This window comes from Sus scrofa, chromosome 7 (assembly GCF_054392235.1).
Source record: "Sus scrofa isolate SSC_HxYL_T2T_F1_AM1 chromosome 7, Sscrofa_HxYL_maternal_Yorkshire_Landrace_v2.0, whole genome shotgun sequence".
NCBI lineage: Eukaryota > Metazoa > Chordata > Mammalia > Artiodactyla > Suidae > Sus > Sus scrofa.
Genome location: NC_139389.1, coordinates 77,162,025 through 77,176,372, shown reverse-complemented (window position 1 = coordinate 77,176,372; position 14,348 = coordinate 77,162,025). Strand labels below are relative to the sequence as shown.

Sequence of the window (14,348 nt, the reverse complement as noted above, 5' to 3'; positions counted from 1 at the left end):
CCTAAATAAAACCCTATTCTTTGGACTAAATATAACTGTTTTTTGTTTTTTTAACGATATCGTGCCACCTCTCCTGGGTCTGGAGGTGGTTCCTCAGCTGCCGTGCACATCATTTGTCTGTCACTCATACTCCCCGTGAATTCTGCTCATTCTTCCACTTCCACATGTAAAAAGTTGCCAGGATGAGAGAGGAGTGGGAGCGCACATTACCAAATTTGAGATTTGTGCAATCACAACAGATAACCAGGTCTGGGAATTTGGAAAGGCAATCAAACCTAAATCCTCCCTGATCTAGAGAAGAAAAGGCAAATGTCACGAACGGTCCGCGCCACTCCCCAAGCATGGCCCTACCCATGACAGTAAATGGAGCCGCCGGGGAAAATGCGACTCCAGCACAAACCAAGTCAGCAGCTGGATCTCTAAGGTCCAAAGAATAACCCTTTGACAGGGTTTCTCACAAACACAGGGCACGCGTTTATCAAACCCAGGTTGGCTTGAATTTAGAAGTAGGAACTTTGTTTCAACGAGAGCACGAAGTTGGGAAGTTTGTTCCGAGGCCGCGTGTACCTGGAAGCTCTCCGGGGGCCCAAGGCCTCTGCACAGCGGCGGACCCGCATTCCCTCGGCCGCCGGCAGAGCCGGGGTTCGTGGCGAAGGCTGCAGCTTCTGCCGCGAGGATTGTGCGTGGGGAACCACCACACCCCAGCCCAGGTGAGGCCGGCTCCCTCCGGCGGCCAGGAGCGGTCGCCGCACGTCGGGCAACCTCCCTGCCGGAGCGAGGTCCAGCCTTCCCGCTCAGTGCCAGGAGCTCAGGTCTCGCCGCGCGCAGCCCTAGGCGCCGCTCCGCTGCCGTCGCACGCTTGTCCCGAAGCCCCTGACCCCCGGTCTAGCGAGGTCCCCGGGCCTCTGTCCCCAGCCTTCACGCTTTCCCCGGGGATAGACGCGGCGTCCAGGTGGCCGAGCCCCGCACCGCGGGGGTGGCGCCTCCTCACCCCGGGGCGGGGAGTGGGGTGAGGGCGGAGCTGGACAGCCGCCGCCCGGCCCCGGGAGACCGGCTCCCAGCCCCCTCCCCGCGCGCCCCCCGCACAGTGCTCATGCGCGCGGCCCAGCCTTTATAGATAGCGGCGGTGGGAGCCGGGCTTTCAGCACTCGGGCGAAGCCGGGCGGATCCGACTCAGGTGCAGAGCCCTGGGCGTCCGGCGTGGGCGTTCGGGTCCCTGACGCCTGCTTATTCGTTTCTCCCCTTTGTCTCTCCCAGCTTGTCTGTCTTGATAGTGTATCCTCCATCTGGTCCGGGGTTGCACATCGACTCTGGGTTTGGCTCGATTTGCAGCTGGATTGAGAGAGGCGCGAGCTCCGGGGCAGCTGCCTCCTCTCCTCTGCCTCGCCTAGGTTTCCGAGGGGTGCGCGATTCCTGAGAGGCGGGCGGGAGGGTCGGCTGAGGTGGTTTCTCCGTTCCCGCGGAGCCTTCCTCGCATTCTCTTTTTTTCCCAGGTCCGAGCAGCTCCTTGACTACCATGTCTGCAGCCTGGATCCCGGTTCTCTGCCTCGGTGGGTACGCGCCCCTCACCGCCCCCTTTCCCTGGCCTCAAGCACCGTGAAGGCTCGAGCCAGCCCTTGCGCTGTCCTCTCTTCACAGGTGTCTGTCTTCTGCTACTGCTGCCAGAGCCCGCGGGCAGCGAGGGAGCCGGTGAGTTGCGGGTTCCCGGGTGGGGAGCAGAGTTCGGTCCGAGTGGTGGGAGAGGCTGCCGGTCAGCTCGGGAAAATGTGCTCAGACCCTTGACCTGGGGCCAGAGCTGCAGGGTGTGAAGGTTGGAGCTGCCTGGCGCACCCCATTCATACCTACAGCCCATCTACTCCAGCTTATCCATTTCTCCCTTGCTAGTGGGCTCCTGGGGTCCTATGGGGATATTCTTACCAAGGTGCGCAGAAGGAAGCCGCCCCCACCCAAGTCCACACCCACATCCCTGGAGCTTCCCCTCCCCCCCTCCCCATCTCTTCTCCAGCCAGCCAAGCAGCGGCAGCGGAAAGTCAAGGCCGGTTGTGTTTCTTGAGCTCCACGGAGCGGCACACTAGCCCCAGGAGTTTCCGCGGAGTTTGGGGTCAGGGAGAAGACTTGACATTGTCAGAGGCGACAGAGAGGGAGGTTTTGAAGGTGTTCTATCCTGTTTGACCCTCTCGCTGTGTTCCCAAGAATGACCCCTATAAAAAAAAAAAGGAGCATTAAAAAAAATAAAAGACAGTACTTATGTACCCATTACATGTTCGAGAGAGTCTAAAAAGACTTTGTTCCATATATAGAAGTTCGAGTATGGGTGTGTGGTTCGGTGTGTTTTCTATAATATAAAAAGCAAACTTTTTCAAAATCAATCCTTTATTTTCCTTGAAAGGAGAAATGAAGGTAAGTATTGCACAAAGCTATATTCAGCAGCACCACCACCCACACCCACACCCACACTAAACTCCGTGTTGGCAGCTAAAGGGAGACCCTCTGATGCCTCCGAAAATGGGAGGAAGGATTAAGGCTGTTTGCTAAAAGGTATGAAACTCAGGTATGAGGCTACTGTTCTTGGTACGGATTTTAACTTGCCCAGCAACCTTAAGTGTTTCAGAACTAGGGAATCAGCATTTTACCTGGCATCCTGCCTTCCCTTCCATGGACATGTACATTCCAGGGAACAGCACAACACAGAGGGCTCTTAAGAAGGCGGTCCTTGTTAAAGGCAGGCTCTGGTCAATTGGGCAATATGACCAGACAGCATTAATCTATCTTGGGAAAAAAATTTAATTATTGACATCTGTTTCAAAAAGGTTTGGATAATCACAATTTCCAGTGTTTGGAAAATACTGGAAATTATCCTCAATTTAATATTCACAGTAAATTGATGAATTAATGTGTTGTATTAAGTTACCTTCTTACATGTTGCCAAGGGCTTGTCTCTAACATCTTTGATAATAAAAACTATGATTACTAGTCGTGTTGACTACGTAAAACTTGAGAGTATTAACAGTGCTTTCTAAAAATGCATTCACTGCCTGATATATCTCTCTGAACAGATCTGGAGCAGAAATAAACAGGTCCAATTGAGATAAAAATGCTCCATTCTGAAGGGACTGACTTCAGTGTTTCCTGTCCTGCAGGAGCTGCAAGATTTTCCTTGGGCTGTATGACCTTGGGCAAAATAATCCCATGACTTTAATTATTTCATCTGTAAAATGAGTGAGCTAAATGATGTTCCGTAAAGTGAATCATCTTTTTATTGGTTTGCTTAAATTAAAATACAACTTTGAGGCATCACATTTGAAAGAAAACTGATATAAATGGTCCTCAGAAGCAAAGGGTGACAAAGTTTGTGCATGTGCCTATGAAAATGTTCCTTCGAGGTTCAACTCAGATTTAATATCTTCACCTCAGGCAACTATGTACACAGTTGTAATCAGAGTTGAGATTCCTCTATTTCTGGAATGAATTAATAAATGGTCAATGACTAATGGTATTTTCTAGTTCTGATATATTTCTAATTATGTATTTCCAAACTGTTAAGAACTGAGCAAATTCTCCCATTAGACTTTATAGTGTCTAAGGACTAGGTTAAATTAGAAAACTGATTTTTGGCTTGTTAAAATCTGGAATGGTGTGGAATGGTACGTAAATTAATATTCTTATCAAGACGTGTAGAGATTAAGGAAGTAAAATTTCATATTCTAGTTCCCCCTTACCATTCTCCCTAAAAGTCCTAAGAACAGTTATTACATTGTCTCCTTTCTCTTCAGTTCCCATCCCTATCACATGCTTTACCAGAGGCCTGGACATCAGGAAAGAACAAGCAGATGTCCTCTGCCCAGGGGGCTGCCTCCTGGAGGAATTCTCTGTGTTTGGGAACATAGTATATGCTTCTGTATCAAGCGTATGTGGTGCTGCTGTCCACAGGTAAGCCCACACATGCCAAAGGGAGAGAAGTGCAAGTGTAATTATTTCCTTTCCCTCTTTAGCCATCTCGACACCCCCTCCCACCTTTTCTTCATTTGGTGCCAATTTCGGCCATAGAAGATGGATACATTTTTAAGGTTTTCCTGGATATCCTTGAATCACCAAATACATGAGGGAAGCTTTCTGACTAAAGGCAAATTGCATTATTTCCTGATAGGTAGATTCCTGTGGTTCTAAAACATTCCTAATCATGTACTGTATGTATTACTGAGTTTTTACTATATCACAGCCTTTATTTTAACTTCCATGACAAGTCTACAGCTGTACAAAGTACAGTTTTACCCCATTTTACAGATAAGGAAACTAAATTCAGAGAGTTTTCAAGTGTCTTGCCTAAAACCACCATTGTTAGCAAGTGCCAAAGCTGGGACTGGAAGCCCAGGTCTGCCTCCAGAGGTCATATTCATCACCACTGAGTTCCCATTGTGGCTCAGCTCCCATTACAAACCCACTGGTATCCATGTAGATGCAGGTTTGATCCCTGGCCTTACTCAGTGCTGTGAGCTGTGGTGTAGGTCACAGATGCAGGTTGGGTCCTGAATTGCTGTGGCTGTAGTGTAGCAGCTGCAGCTCTGATTCAAGCAATAGCCTGGGAACTTCCACATGCCACAGGTGCAGGTGTGGCCCTAAAAAGACCCCCCCCCCAAAAAAAAAGTCAGATGACATATAGTTAAGATATTTTAGAAAACTAAGAAAATTATCTGGTGCTTTTTAACTTTGATCCTCTGAGCTGCATGAGCTGTAGGGAACAGGATATTGTAAATGTGTCTTTATTAACACTTAAGAAGCTTGAAAGTACAAATTCATTTCCCTGGGCAGATTTTGTACCTGTGTAAGCAAGTTTTTGAAAAGGTTGGCAGCATCCTTAGATGGCTTCCCTGCTGAACTGTTTTCTTGATTAATCAGAGTATAGATGTAACATGACAATATGAGTCAGTCCAGATGCCCTTGATTAAGTGTAGATGGAATCTCAGCTGTAATTCTTGCATTTCAGGGGAGTAATCAGCAATTCAGGGGGACCTGTGCGAATCTATAGCCTACCAGGTCGAGAAAACTATTCCTCAGTAGTTGCCAATGGCATACAGTCGCAGACACTTTCCAGATGGTCTGCTTCTTTCACAGTGACAAGTAGGTGTAATTAAATTGTTCTTACTTTTGTATAAACGTTGTCTCCTGAACTCAAAAAAACTTTTCTGCTTTTCTCAGCTCAGCCTCTTTGACTCTGATGGAAAAACCTGTCAGGACTAGAGGCGTTAATTCTGAGTTACTGTCAGGGGATCTCAAGGGTTAAGAACACTCAAGCCAAACTTGGGTAAATGGGGTGGGGAAGAATAATCTTCCTATCAGAGGACCGCAGTAGAAACGTGAATTGCCCACACTCGGAATGTCCTGGCATTTATCAAGTAATTCTAAATCAAAAAATGAGTGAATGAATGTGAATTCATTTTTTCATGATCTTTTAAAAATGTATAATAAATAGGAATCCATTTTGGTTCTTTGAAACTAGCATGCAGCAATTTACTCCTGCAATTGCCATCACTCTGTTATATTTATCATCCTGTAGAACCCTAAATTAGATTCGTTATGCTTTTATGGTAAAGAAGGAAGAGGAAAAAATAGTCTTCTCTTTATTTTAACAGAAGGCAAAAGTGGTACACAAGAAGCCACAGGACAAGCAGTGTCCACAGCACGTCCAGCAACAGGTATGAAATATGGAGCCTATCTCCTAGCTGCCTGGCACAGTTAGGACGTTATACATGTTACTGATAGAAGCCTTCCTATTTATTTATTTATCTTTTTATTTTATGGCCCCACCTGTGGAATATGGAAGTTCCTAGGCCAGGGATTGAATCCAAGTCACAGCTGTGACCTACACTGCAGCTGCAGCAACACCGGATCCTTAACCCGCTGCTCACTAGGCCAGAGATAGAACCCTCACTTCTGTAGCAACTGGAGCTGCTCCTTTTTAAAAATGCTGATGAGAAATTCCCGTTGTGGACCAAAAGGGATCATTGGCATCTCTGGAGCACTGAGTCACAGGTTCAGTACCCCACCTGGCACACTGGGTTAAGGATCCCACATTGCTACAGCTGTGGCATAGGTTGCAGCTGCAGCTCAGATCTGATGCCTGGCCAAGGAACTCCATATGCCTCAGGGCGGCCAAAAAAGAAAAAAATATATAAAAGCAACAATTTTCAAATAAATGAATAAAACCAAAATACCGATGTTAAACACAAAACATTTTGTTTTTTAAAATATTGATGTTAAACACAAAGAGAATGCAGTTCCTGCTCTGGTACAGTGGGTTAAGGATCCCTCATTGTCTCTGCAGTGGTTCAGGTCACTGCTGAATGGAGGGTTGGATCCCCAGCCTCAGCAGTGAGTTAAGAGTCCAGCGTTGCTGTTGCTACAGCTGTGGTACCTGTGGACAGGTTGCAGAAGCAGCTCGGATTCATCCCTGGCCTGGGAACTTTCATATGCTGCAGGTGTGGCCAAAAACCAAACCAAAACAAAACACAAAGCAAATAACTTTACTGGTGTATTACAAAGGGAAACATTCAATTTTATATTTCAAATTCCTTATCCTTCTTTTCAGTTATAAACTCTGCTACCAAGCATTTTCTTGAGGTCCTACCATTTCTCTTTGACTTGATAAACCATGCCTAGAAACTGGTTTAACTAAAAACGCCATGAACTTCCTGGTTCGATTTGTCATATGAACAAAAGGAATTAGTGTGTGTCTATTTTAGAAGTAGCCAGGGATCCCCTTTTCTAAGATTGGCAATTTTTTTTTTTTTTTTAAGCCCTCACCTGCAACATGTGGAAGTTCCTGAGCTAGGGGTTTAATCGGAGCTGCAGCTGCCAAGCTACACCACAGCTTGCAGATACTTAACCCACTAAGCAGGGCCAGAGATCGAACCCACATCCTCACAGACATTATATTAGGTTCTTAACCCACTGAACCACGACCAGAACTCCAAGACTGGCAATTTTAAAGTAAAGAAATTAAGAACATTCCAGTGAGAATCTGAGTTTCCAATCCTGCCTCAACTCTGGGTTTGGAATTTCGAAGTCCTGAATTGGAGGTGCATTAAATATGTAGGTCTACTATAGCCCTGACTTGTTTACTTGTTGGGGCATTGCTTCCCCAGTCCAGAAAATAATGAAGAAATTAATTTTTTTCAAGAAGTCTTTTCAAGAATGACATTCCTTACCATTAGCTATTCCCCATGTGGGTTTCTTGCTTTGGAACTATCTCCCTTTTGCTAATGCCAAATGCTTCTTTTGTTTCAGGTAAACGACTAAAGAAAACACCAGAGAAGAAAACTGGCAATAAGGGTAAGAGTCCGGATATCCATTTGGGATTATAACATTTTCTCTCTCTCCCTCCTCTTGAAACTGCTAATGGAAAGACTTGTTTGGCTGTTCACAGACTGTAAAGCAGATATTGCATTTCTGATTGATGGAAGTTTTAATATCGGGCAACGCCGATTTAATCTACAGAAGAATTTTGTTGGCAAAGTGGCTCTAATGTTGGGAATTGGAACAGAAGGACCTCACGTGGGTCTTGTTCAAGCCAGGTATCAATCTTGTTAAAATGGGAGGAGACTTGAAGGATTCAGTATTGTAACACTATATAATTTGTTTGCTCGTAAATTTTCTTGTTTTAAAAGTGTTGGCCTCGGAGTTCCCTGGTGGCTTAGTGGTTAAAGATTTGGTGTTGTCACTGCTGTGGCTTGGGTTTGATCCCTGGCCTGGGAATTTGTAGGTGCTGCAGGTGCGGCCAAAAAAGAAAAAAAAAAAGTTGTCCTTAGTGTCGCTGACGTTGTCTCTTCTGACCAGAGACCTGGGTTAATAGACCTAGACTATCCAGGGTTTCCAAGGTCCCCCACTGGAGCAGACCTAGCCTCGTATCCAGCCACCTTCCAACAATCTGGTACCCAACTCTGCAGATTTCCATTAAGCCCAGTGCTTTGAGCCAAGCCTGGTTTTAGATGCCTCATATAGTTTAGGAGCCAGATAAACCTGAATTTAAAATGTGGTTATGGGAGTTCCCGTCATGGCGCAGTGGTTAACGAATCCAACTAGGAACCATGAGGTTGCAGGTTCCATCCCTGCCCTTGCTCAGTGGGTTAAGGATCCGGTGTTGCCGTGAGCTGTGGTGTAGGTTGCAGACGCGGCTCGGATCCCGCGTTGCTGTGGCTCTGGCATAGGCTGGTGACTACAGCTCCGACTCAACCCCTAGCCTGGGAACCTCCATATGCCATGGGAGCAGCCCAAGAAATGGCAGAGACCAAAAAAAAAAAAAAAAAAAAAGTGGTTGCGTTCTGTTGAGCAAATTACCTAAATGTTCTGGGCTTCTGTTTCTTCATTTATATAAATAATAGGGGTAATAATTTCTACCCTGTAGAATTATGATGAATTGAGATTATACACTTGGTATAATATACATGTATGTATATAGCATATTGCCTAGAATAAACCCTCAAGGTAGCAATTGCTTTTGTTACATTTCTGAAATATCCCTGAAAATTCAAGTAAGAATGCAATACCTTAGTTGGCTTAGTTGGCTGTAAGCTGTGTGATTAAGAAACAAACTTAGGCATTGGCCAATTTAAAGACTTATATAATGTTGCTTGCTTGTTTTACCTTTCCAATTCTTGATGGATAATATTTTTTCTTTTTTTTTCCTTAGTGAACATCCCAAAATAGAATTTTACTTGAAAAACTTTACATCAGCCAAAGATGTTTTGTTTGCCATAAAGGAAGTAGGTTTCAGAGGGGGTAATTCCAATACAGGTAAGTAGACTTTTGCCCTGAGATGTAACACAGAGAGGGTTATGTAAGATAGTATTATGCTGTTTTATGTAAGCAGATGTGAAACTCTTCCTCCTGGCACTGATCTTGTTTAGATCTGCACTTGATCATCTGAGATATTTGATTTATAATGGAAAATGTACCAAAGGGTTTATTGGTAGTTGCTTATTTTTAAACAATATAAAACATTGTGACTTATGATCTTCATATTGGATAGGGGAGATGTCACTTCAGAGAAGTATATGTTTCGAATGTTTAAAAGCAAAGATCAACAGACTCACCTAATGAATGCAGATGTGGCAGAATGAATTAGAGTAGGACTTTAGAATTTCCAAAGGGAGACTTGTTGTTCTGAGTCCTTAGAGATACCAATCAGTCATTAAGGGCCTAGATAGAGAGCACAAGAACAGAAGTGGGAGTCAGTTTTCTGTTTCTGACTGGTGACTGATGTAAAGAGAAGGAAATGTGAGGCTTCTGGGAGGTGGTGGGGGGAGGAATGTGGGTTGTAAAGACAAAAAATAGGCCTGATGGGTAATTAAACTTTCCCATATGATGCATCTGTTAAAGAACTGAATTCTATATAAGTTAAATTCTTAAACCCAGAGGCATCGAGTTGGTACAGGGAAATAGAAATGTCATTTGGGTGTGGTGCTGTTCCAGTTTGCTTCTTTTTCAAACCTAGGAAAAGCCTTGAAGCATACTGCCCAGAAATTCTTCACAGCAGAGACTGGAGTGAGAAAAGGGATTCCCAAAGTGGTGGTGGTATTTATTGATGGCTGGCCTTCTGATGACATTGAGGAAGCAGGCATTGTGGCCAGAGAGTTTGGTGTCAATGTATTTATAGTTTCTGTGGCTAAGCCCATCCCCGAGGAACTGGGGATGGTTCAGGATGTTGCATTTGTTGACAAGGTAAGGAGGAGAGAGGTGTCTTCTATTATGGCAGTGATTCAATTTTGGACCTCATGGTGTAGGGCTGATTGGCCCATATCTGGACAAACTTGAACATTCAAGATTTAATGTTTTCATAACATTGACAACTTTGATTCATTTGGGTGTCTTTTATGTGTCTCCCTCATTAGGCTGTCTGTCGGAATAATGGCTTCTTCTCATACCACATGCCCAACTGGTTTGGCACCACAAAATATGTAAAGCCTCTGGTACAGAAGCTCTGCACTCACGAACAAATGATGTGCAGCAAGACCTGTTACAACTCAGTGAACATTGCTTTTCTAATTGATGGCTCCAGTAGTGTTGGAGACAGTAATTTCCGTCTCATGCTTGAATTTGTTTCTAACATAGCTAAGACTTTTGAAATCTCAGACATTGGTGCCAAGATAGCTGCTGTACAGTTTACCTATGATCAGCGCACAGAATTCAGTTTCACTGACTATAGCACTAAAGAGAATGTCCTAGCCGTTATCAGGAACATCCGTTATATGAGTGGTGGGACAGCTACTGGTGATGCCATCTCCTTTACTGTTAGAAATGTGTTTGGTCCTGTGAGGGAAAGCCCCAACAAGAACTTCCTGGTGATTGTCACAGATGGTCAGTCCTACGATGATGTTCGAGGGCCTGCTGCTGCTGCACATGATGCAGGTAAGATCCTTGTCTTTAGTCTGGGGAGGGAACTGAGGAGGGGTTCAGTGAATTTTAGGAGTAAATATAAACTTTATGTCAATGGCGTAAATACCGCGGAGTGGCAGTCATTGTTCTAAGAGCTTTACCCATTATTAACTGATTTACTTGTCAAAGCAGCCCTACTAATCTCATTCTACAGGTAAGGAAATAAACTTCCGCAAAACCATACATCTAGTAAGTGGTAAGGCCAGTATTAAAACCTAGGCCAGTCTGGCTGAATCCATACTCCTATTAATCACTGTATTTTTGGTTATGAGAACCATGTCATGTGTCAAGGAAGTGTTCATGTTTGGCTCAACTTGGAATATATATCCCCCAAGTCACAAGTTAATCATAACTTAATATGAACCTATTTGATATTCATCTTGACTTTTTAAAAGTAGTTTTCATTCTGGCATGAGTTTTCTAAGATCACCAATAAAGACCTTAATCCTATTCCATTTAGATTTCCTTTTTAGTGTCTTTCTTTTCCTTTGACATAATGAGACACTGTTATAAAAGGGTATATATAAAAAGGCTTTCTTTTCTTTTCCTTTTTCCAGCCACACTTGTGGCATATGGAGGTTCCCAGGCTAGGGGTTGAATCGGAGCTACAGCTGGGGCCTACCCCACAGCCACAGCAGCACCAGATCCTGACAGCGTTTGTGACCTATGCTGCAGCTTGTGGCAACATGGGATCCCGAACCTCTGAGCAAGGCCAGGGATTGAACCCATATCCTTACAGACACTATGTTGGGTTCTTAACTCACTGAGCCTCAATGGAACTCCAAGGTTTTCTTTCTCTTACCCCTTACCTTAATATTACTTTTGCAAAGGCCACTAGTTCCTAAAGACATCAGCATGTGTGTTACTGAGATCAAACAGGTCAACAAAAAACTAAGGTTCCCCTTCCTGGAATAAAACTGAATGATTGGGAGTCCAGCAATATTTCAAAAACAAAAATGCTAACTTCAGAGGGGATAATAAACAAACAGCCAGCCTTTCATTTTTCTATATTCTTCAGTACTTCCTCTTCCCTATTTAATCCCTAATGTCCTTTCCTTTCTTACATTTATTAGTACCTTTGCTAATGCATTTATGTACTTTGATAGAGAGATGGAATATTTTTTTTATTAAGTAGGACAGAATGGATAAATGCAACTCAAACTGTACATTGGCTTATTTTTATACATCTGGCTTAATGTATTCTTCAGCAACTATGTTGAAGACCTGTTTGCTATCATATTCCTTAAAAGTGTAGCTTACTGAGTTTATGGTTAACAGGATTGGATTCAGGCTAAGTAAAGTGAACTAAATAAATAAGTTCAACCATATTTTCCTTATGTGATTAATTGAACTTCAGGAGGTTGGGCCACACTACTTCATGAAAGTTATCCTTTAGTGTTAGTGAAGTGAAAGTTAACTAAAGCCTGAAAAAAGGATAGACATTTGGGGCTAGGTCACAGCTGTTTATTTTAACTGTAATTACATTTTGGCCCTGAGCCATACAATCTGAGCTTGGATGCAGTATTAAAAGTGAGAAAATTAAGAGGAGAAATTTTTGGACTTATTGCCAAGCAGAGGAGAGGACTGGCTGGTGTTGATAAATCAGAAATTGTTTCAAATAGCTTTTATATCATCTAAATCTGCTGCATTGATAATTTATGTTTAGTTATAACTTCTTGGCAACTCTGGGCACTGTATACCACTAGAAGGAGAAGCTTTGGATAGGCGAGGAATAACTATTTCAGAACTCTCAAAACTTTGGGAGATTTCATCCAAAGTTTCATCCATAGATAGATGGTGGTCTATACAACCCAACTGTTCATTTTGATTAGGTAATCATTACATTAGCTCAGTCACCTCAATCCCAATTGTAGAAGTAATGGTTTAGCAGATGGATAGAATATGATGGAAGATAATGAGAAAAGAATATCATATATATATATATATAAAATCTTTGCTGTACAGCAGAAATGAAATTGGTACAACACTGTAAATCAACTATACTTTGATTTCAACTAATTCAACTATTATTTCGACTAAAATTTGAAAAAATATATAGTTGGAGTAGAAGCCTTCTAGTAGCTCAAGGAATGCAGATGGATGCTTCAGTGTAAGTGGACTAAGTCAATCCAGCTTCATAGACATTTCTCTTTGGCTGTTTTTAATTACAAGACTTTTGCTTTGGGATTAAAGACTGATAATTACTGACTCTTGGCCAGTTTGCCAATGTTAACAAAGACTAAAATGGAAGTTATCATTCATAGAGGACTGGTCCCCATTCCCCAGACAGTGCAACAGCCTGAGAAAACTTTGATCATTTATATATCCTGTCTTTTATGTCATCGTTTCTCAGTCTATTATACTGGCTATGACTCCAGCGTAATAATTAACTGAGATGGTAACAGGCAGTCCTTTCTCATGCCATATTCGGAGGGGAAGTTTTCATCATTTCACTAAGTATGTTTGCTATAGGGTTTGTTCTTGTTTGTTTTTAGGTTATTATTATCAGGTTAAGGAAGTTCCCTTCTACTTCTAGCCTACTGTGGACTATCATGAATGGATAGTGAACTTTATTGGATAATTTTTTTCTTTCGGCAACGGTATGACTTATCTGTTAAAGTGGTAAAATATACTTACGGCAAAACTTCTGATTTTGGCCAAATGGTTGAGCCACTCTTATCACAATGATTGTCAAAATCTACCTATTTGATACAGGGAATTTAGTTCTTCAGGCATCACAAGACAGTTTTGTCTGCAACAATGTGCTAATGTATGAAAAAATATATATGTAATTTATATATATACATAAGCCGAAACTTGGTTTTAATTTACTTAATACTTCCATTGTAGGTATCACCATCTTCTCTGTTGGTGTGGCTTGGGCACCCCTGGATGACCTGAAAGACATGGCCTCTAAACCGAAGGAGTCGCATGCTTTCTTCACAAGAGAGTTCACAGGATTAGAACCAATTGTTTCCGATGTCATCAGAGGCATCTGTAGAGATTTCTTAGAATCTCAGCAATAATGGTGACAGTTTTCACAACTGAAAGAAAAAGTGCAAGGGGATATAATGTATAAGTTGTATTCTAGAAATACTGAAATACTATACAGCATACTAAGATCGGATACAAAATATTACATTAAAGATGCCCAAAATGTAAGCAAATAAGCATTCATTTGAAGCTACCTTCTAATGACAATTTAGACTCAACTGTTCAAAACACTCTACTGAGACTTCATCACGACCCTTAGAAACTAAGAAGATATCATAGATTAAAACTTTGAGTTCTATTTTAACATGCATATTAAATGTATACATATGCAAATTCTATAGCTTAATAAAAGAGCCTGATATTTAGACCATAATCAACATCCCTTCTCTAATTCTATACTATATATATAAGGGAAATAAGAGAGAAACAAGTAGAAAACAGCTCTTTAACTTAGTTCAAATATATTTTGACTCAAGTAGATGTCTTTAATCAACAATATAGATGTTACCTAATAAACTAAAAAGTTACAATTACAGATGAAGTGGAAGGGATTTAGGTATCAAGCCTTTTTTGTAGTATATTTTCATAGTAACTTACAATATCACACCAAATGAGATAGCTGGATTACCTGGTATTTTTCTATTTATATCCTTAATTTTATATGTGTATTGATGTATTTGGCTCCCACTCTAAAAGTCATCCATGTATTGAAAAAAAGTTAAGTTGATAAGTTTTTACCACTTACAAACATTTAGCTTTAAAGACACATCTTTCAAATAGCAGAACTGCAGGAAAGAATATTGTACTTTGACTACTTAAGCAATAAAACTGCTAATGACTATTATTCTAAGGTGTCATTATTCCAAGTGTCTCTCCCTAGAACATGGTAAAATCTCTACATTAACTTCATGTGGAAAGACCAA

General features: G+C 42.2%; 1 protein-coding gene across 3 annotated transcripts; it reads left to right on the top strand.

The window, feature by feature from the left end:
* The first annotated feature begins 1,136 nt into the window (after window positions 1-1,136).
* Window positions 1,137-14,269, top strand: COCH (cochlin). Of its 3 annotated transcripts, none has more exons than XM_021099898.2 (13): window positions 1,137-1,177; window positions 1,258-1,391; window positions 1,494-1,550; window positions 1,639-1,689; window positions 3,774-3,930; window positions 4,985-5,118; window positions 5,631-5,693; window positions 7,285-7,329; window positions 7,424-7,571; window positions 8,687-8,790; window positions 9,491-9,717; window positions 9,888-10,404; window positions 13,282-14,269. In XM_021099898.2, exons 3-13 carry the CDS (start codon window positions 1,517-1,519, stop codon window positions 13,455-13,457), a joined length of 1,656 nt encoding a protein of 551 aa, XP_020955557.1. In that variant the 5' UTR covers window positions 1,137-1,177; window positions 1,258-1,391; window positions 1,494-1,516; the 3' UTR covers window positions 13,458-14,269. The 3 variants fall into 3 exon arrangements, with proteins under 3 accessions (XP_020955557.1, XP_020955556.1, XP_020955555.1); XM_021099897.2 differs by having other exon boundaries at window positions 1,258-1,402; XM_021099896.2 differs by lacking the exon at window positions 1,258-1,391.
* Window positions 14,270-14,348: the final 79 nt, after the last annotated feature.

What these genes read in the sequence shown, in the direction of transcription:
- COCH (XM_021099896.2), top strand. Translation starts at nt 1,517, where the DNA reads ATGTCTGCAGCCTGGATCCCGGTTCTCTGCCTCG. An exon ending in TGCTTCTTTCACAGTGACAA is followed by an intron (nt 5,119 to 5,630) that starts GTAGGTGTAATT and finishes TTATTTTAACAG; the next exon opens with AAGGCAAAAGTGGTACACAA. An exon ending in GAAGAAAACTGGCAATAAGG is followed by an intron (nt 7,330 to 7,423) that starts GTAAGAGTCCGG and finishes GGCTGTTCACAG; the next exon opens with ACTGTAAAGCAGATATTGCA.